The 5100-nt window shown below is 54.6% G+C and overlaps 1 protein-coding gene across 1 annotated transcript in view; it reads right to left on the bottom strand.

The window, feature by feature from the left end:
* Positions 1 to 1122: 1122 nt before the first annotated feature.
* MMP28 (matrix metallopeptidase 28) overlaps positions 1123 to 5100 on the bottom strand; it is a gene marked incomplete at its 5' end in the record, with an annotated part of 13492 nt that continues 9514 nt past the window's right edge. Inside the window, 3 exons of the mRNA XM_015559245.1 lie at positions 1123 to 1872; positions 3016 to 3183; positions 3483 to 3632. Of these exons, the coding sequence (XP_015414731.1) occupies positions 1478 to 1872; positions 3016 to 3183; positions 3483 to 3632 (713 nt within the window). The remainder of the gene's footprint in view (positions 1873 to 3015; positions 3184 to 3482; positions 3633 to 5100) is intronic.

Raw genomic sequence — 5100 nt, 5'->3', positions numbered from 1 at the left:
AAATCGGTCAATAAAGCCGTAAGCAGTGTCAGCGCCTTGAGGCGGGAGCGAGGAGGCCCTGGTGAGGATGGTGAGGGTGACCCGCCTTCCCTTCTGCAGAAGTTCAAGCCGGAGGGACCAGAGGGAAAAAGGCAGGCGTAGAGCCTCCTCCCTCCGCCTCCCCAAGGACTGGGCGGAGCAAAAACACAGGCACCCAAGGGCAGTCACAGGTCATTTTCCCCACTGCGCGGAGGAAAAAATGAAGGCACAGGGCCAGGAATTCCCGTGGGAAGCTGAGGGCTGCACTTTGCCATACCATTCTCCCTGTCCCCTGGAGCCCCGGTCTGGCTGAGGTCAATGTGCGGAGGGCCCCGTGGGTGCAAATGCGGCCCGGCAGGTGGGAGGGGGGAGGGTCAGAGCCAGATGCCAAAGCCCTGAGGCTGGCTGGGGCCGGAGGCAGAGTGCCAGGGGGAGCTGGTTCCTTCTGTAGGAATCCCAGCTATTCCCGACCAGCCAGGAGGAGCGCCTGGAACGCTGTGTGTGTGGCCTGGAGGATGGAGCCACTGTGAACACAAGCCTCCCCCAGCCTGCAGAGCCTGCAGAGCCCCCAGCGCCTGCGGGCAGCAGTGAGGCCCCCCAGAGAGGCCCCTGCCCTCCCGCTGCCACTGGGGCTTCTCCATCTGGCCTGAGTGGGGAGGGGCGAGGACATTTAGCTTTTTGAGGAGACATAGGCTCCCTCTTCCCATCACACACACACACACACACACACTCTCTCTCTCTCTCTCTCTCTCTCTCTCTCTCTCTCTCACACACACACACACACACACACTCTCACACACAACCTGCCAGTCCTGGCTTGGTCAGAGGAAAGAACAGTCTCCACCTCACCAGCATCCTTGCCCACCTGCTCTCCCTGGAAGCTTTTCCAGAGAAGGCTGGTTTGTGCCTCCAGGCCCACCAGCTGGGGACCCCTCTATTCCAGCCTCCCACAAAGAGCTGCACTGCATCCGTCTCCCTCCTGCTCTGGGTCCTGACCCCACTCAGGGCCTCGAGGTGGGAGACCCTCGTACCCAACCCATCCAGGCTTTCTGGGGGCGGGGCCTCTGTTAAATATGACACAATTCTCCGAGAACTCAACCGGAAGGTCCATCCGCCCTGGTTGCCCAGTGCTGCTGCCTCATAGGCAGGACCTGCACCTTTAGCAGAAAAAACAAAATCCCCAGGCCCGAGGGAAGAGAGAGTCCTTGGGGAAGAGGCTGTGGAGTCTGGGATCCTTTTTGGCTTCTCCTGGGGTTGATCCCGGCCCCACTTCCATGTCCTGGGGAACAGCGCCCAGACAATGAGTGCCACACTCTCCAGGGAACAAACGCCAACCAGCTTCTCTGCTGTGTCTTCTGCAGGGGGGCTCAGAGGCTTCCAAGACAGGCTCTGCCCCTGGGGCAGGGGACACACGTTGGCCATGAGAGCACCCAAAGTTCACTATGAGGTGGGGGTGCCTTCAGAACAGGGCGCCCCCCGAGTTCACATGCCAGCAGCCCATCCAGGGCAGCTCTGTGGCCCAGCGGCCCGAGGCAGTCACCCGCAGTTTGGTCTGGTCCAGGTGCCAGTAGCGGTCATCCCTGAAGAATATGACGGAGCCGTCTGGCTGGGGCAGGGCACCGCTGACCTCTTCAGGGACACCACCCCAGTCCTGCAGGCCTCGGGGGTAGTAGGGTTCCACCTGCAGCCCCCCTGGGGCCAGCACATAGTAGCGGGCACCCTTGAAGAGGACGAGGCGGCTCAGAGGAGGAAAGAAGAGGGCTGCGTCCGGGTGGCGAGGCAGGCCTCCTGCCCGGCACAGCTGTAGAGAACCCCACACTGGCTTGGGGCCCCGAAACCTCCAGCACCGGCTCCCTGCGGGGCATTGGGAGAGCCAGGGTGAGCTGGCAGCTCTCACCTGTGGGCCTCCACCCCAACTCTGTCCCCCTGTACCTCTGTTCCTTCTCGCGTTGGAGCCCAAGGTGGTTAGTACTTGTGATAAAATGGATCATACTAATATTTGGTTATGAACCCTCGGGGAGGGACTGTTGTGGCCTGGGCTTCCAGCAGGTGTCAGCAGAGGGCAGATAGCGCTAAAGGAACATGTCTAGCCCCTCCCTGGGTAGCAGGGGGCACTCTCCCTGGGTGAGGACTGGGCTCCAGGGAAGGCCAGGGGCTCCCTTCATTGCCATGACTCCCAGCAGTTCTAGGAGGGCAGGGAGTTTTGTTCACGACTGTATCCCAACCCCTCCAACCGAGTCCAGGCCATAGAAGGCACTCAATACTTGTTGAATGAATGAATGAATGAATGAACACTGTTTACTGAAGTAACATACTGCACACTGCTCAGAGAGTATGTTCTTTTCATCCTTCTTCCCCAACAAACCTGAGGGATTGTGTTCCCCATTCAAAAAATTCAAGCTCCAACAATTAAGTGACACGCCCAACCTCCTGCAGCCAGGATTCCAAGGAAGGCAGGACTTTGCAGAATCGCAGAGCTCAGGAGTGGTCCTCTCTTCCCTAGAGCAAGCATGTCAAACTTGCCGGCCACGGAGTTTGACATGCCTGCTCTAGAGTCTTCTCTGGGATTCTCCCACCCTCTCCCTCTAGAACAGTGATGGCGAACCTATGACATGCGTGTCAGAGGTGACACGTGAACTCATTTTTTGGGTTGATTTTTCTTTGTTAAATGGCATTTAAATATATAAAATAAATATCAAAAATATGTCTTTGTTTTACTATGGTTGCAAATATCAAACAATTTCTATAGGTGACACGGCACCAGAGTTAAGTTAGGGTTTTTCAAAATGCTGACACGCCGAGCTCAAAAGGTTCACCATCACTGCCCTAGAACAACCTGGACACCGCCCTCCCCAATCCACCACTAAAGGAATCTCCTGGTAGAGTGTCCCAGGCCACAGTTGGGATTGGAATGGAGGTGCCTCCCCTCTTTTGACCTTGGGCAGGACATCTTTCCTCTGTAGGTCTCAATGTTCTCATCTGCCCCAGGGTTGGTACCTTTGAAGAAGTAGAAGTCTCCATTCTCCAGTGACACTGCGGCAGCCTCAATGTTGGGGGGCAGCCCGGCCCACCTTTCCTGCAGCGGGTGGGGCTCTGAGACATTGCCATCAGCCCCCACCTCCCAGAAGTGGCTCCCTTGAAAAATGTACAGTCGCTGCTGCCTGTCTGCCCAGAGAGACGAGAGAGAGTTGAGCAGTGACCACCCGTCTCCTGCCTTCCTTCCAGGGAAGGTGCATTCCTAGAACCCAGCCTCCCAAGCTGACCAGAGAGGATGCAGCGGGCACAGTTGGGGTGGAAGGAGAAAGTAGTGTTTTGCTTGGCATGGGCTTGCTACCTTGCAGAATCCCTGTGGCTGGAATATCTGGATTTATTCATTTATATTCCCCCTTGAACTCCAGCTCTGGAGACCCCTGGAATGTGGGGAGGAGGGAAGAGGAAGCAATGCATGGGTGGAACCGTCTTACCTACAGTGATGGCATCAAAGGAAGAGTGGCAATATTTAGGACCTTGGGTTTCGGGGCGCCTTCCCTGGGATCTGTGGGGGTCCCAGGCCTCGAAGTCAGTGAATAGCTTTCCTGGGAGCTGGGTAGTCACAGAGCCCCCCTGCGGCTTCCCTGCATGGGGGAGGGAAGAGCACACAGTGGTTAGGAGGGTGTTGCGGGCTCAAGACCTCCCCCTCGGTTCCTTTCATCATTGTCTTTGGTTGTGGGTGTTAACCATAGCACTGAACTCAGAAGCCCTCGCGCCTATCACACAGTCAAAATTGAAGCGGGGACGAAACAAGGGTTTGGAACTAAGGAGTGCAGCGTGTACTCCCCTCTGAGTCCTGGACAAAGCAGATGGCGGGCAGGCAGAGTTCAGGGGCCCAAGCTGTGCTAATTACGGCTCTGAAGATAATTACATCATGACACTTCACTTACGAGAGGGAGGCAGAGTCCAATCAGCTTCGAATTTGGCACCAGCTCCTGAATCCTGGTCTGCACCTCCCTAGCTGTGTGACCTAGGGCAAGTTACCTAACCTCTCTTACCCGGGTTCTCCTCATCTGTGGACAAAAAGATACTTACCTCATGTGCGTTTTGTGTGTTAAGTGCCTGGTCCACGGTAGACCCTCATGAAATAGCAGCTGTTATGATTACGTTTGTGTAGGTTTCTTAGGCTACAAAGCATGCTCATACTCACTAGTACAGCAACCTTGTGAGGTCAGCAGGACCTCAGTTATTATCCATTCTCTCAGAAGGTAAAACTGAAGGCTCTCAGAGGGGAAATGCTTTGCTCAAGAACAGCTGCTAGCCAAGAATGGAACAGAGACTTGAACCCAGGGCTCCTGGCCCTGCCCACCGCACCACGCACTCTGAGGGAGGCAGCCCAGGCCTCGAGGGCCTGAGGTCCAGGCAGGTCACTGGGCAGCAGCGCCGGCGAGTTCATTATGGGGGAGATCTTTCTGAGTCCAAGCTTGTGGGGAAGTAGGCATCAGCGTCATGGAGGGGGAAGGTTAGGGGATAGAGCAGTGGTTCCCAACGTGGGAGGTGATTTGATTTTTTTAGGGGGGCAATTCAAGAATGAGTTATTAACCATGACTTTTTTTGCATTTTTATGGTTCTAGGGACCTTATATACAGTATATAAATATATATTGTGACATATTTATGCATTTCAGTTCTCTAATGTTTTGAAACTTTATTGCTATTTTTTTCATATCACTTCTTTTTTTAAAAAAAACAATTTCTTAGTGATTTCTTCCTCAGTACATCAATTGTCCTTTCATTCTTTTATTTTTCTCTTTCATGGATGCCATGTTCTTTGGAAGTTTGTTTAGACCAAGTTAATGCCCTCTTAGGCTTCCTCCACGTGAATAGGAGTTCACTTTTTGAATAATAATAATTATATGTCACGGGGTGGGTGGGCATCAGGGTTTTAGAGGTGCTTAAGTGGGGCATGGCCAAAAAATGGTGGGGAACCACTGGGCTAGAGGGTAATCGCAGCTGGGAGCAGGGATGAGGGCTCTGGCGTAAGGGGTGGGGAAGAGGTGAGTCCGAGGACGGGGTCTGGGTGATGGGGCAGGACTGTGCCCAGGAGTTCGTT

Source organism: Myotis davidii, unplaced genomic scaffold, assembly GCF_000327345.1.
Source record: "Myotis davidii unplaced genomic scaffold, ASM32734v1 scaffold574, whole genome shotgun sequence".
Lineage (NCBI taxonomy): Eukaryota > Metazoa > Chordata > Mammalia > Chiroptera > Vespertilionidae > Myotis > Myotis davidii.
This window is presented reverse-complemented; position numbering and strand designations above follow the sequence as displayed.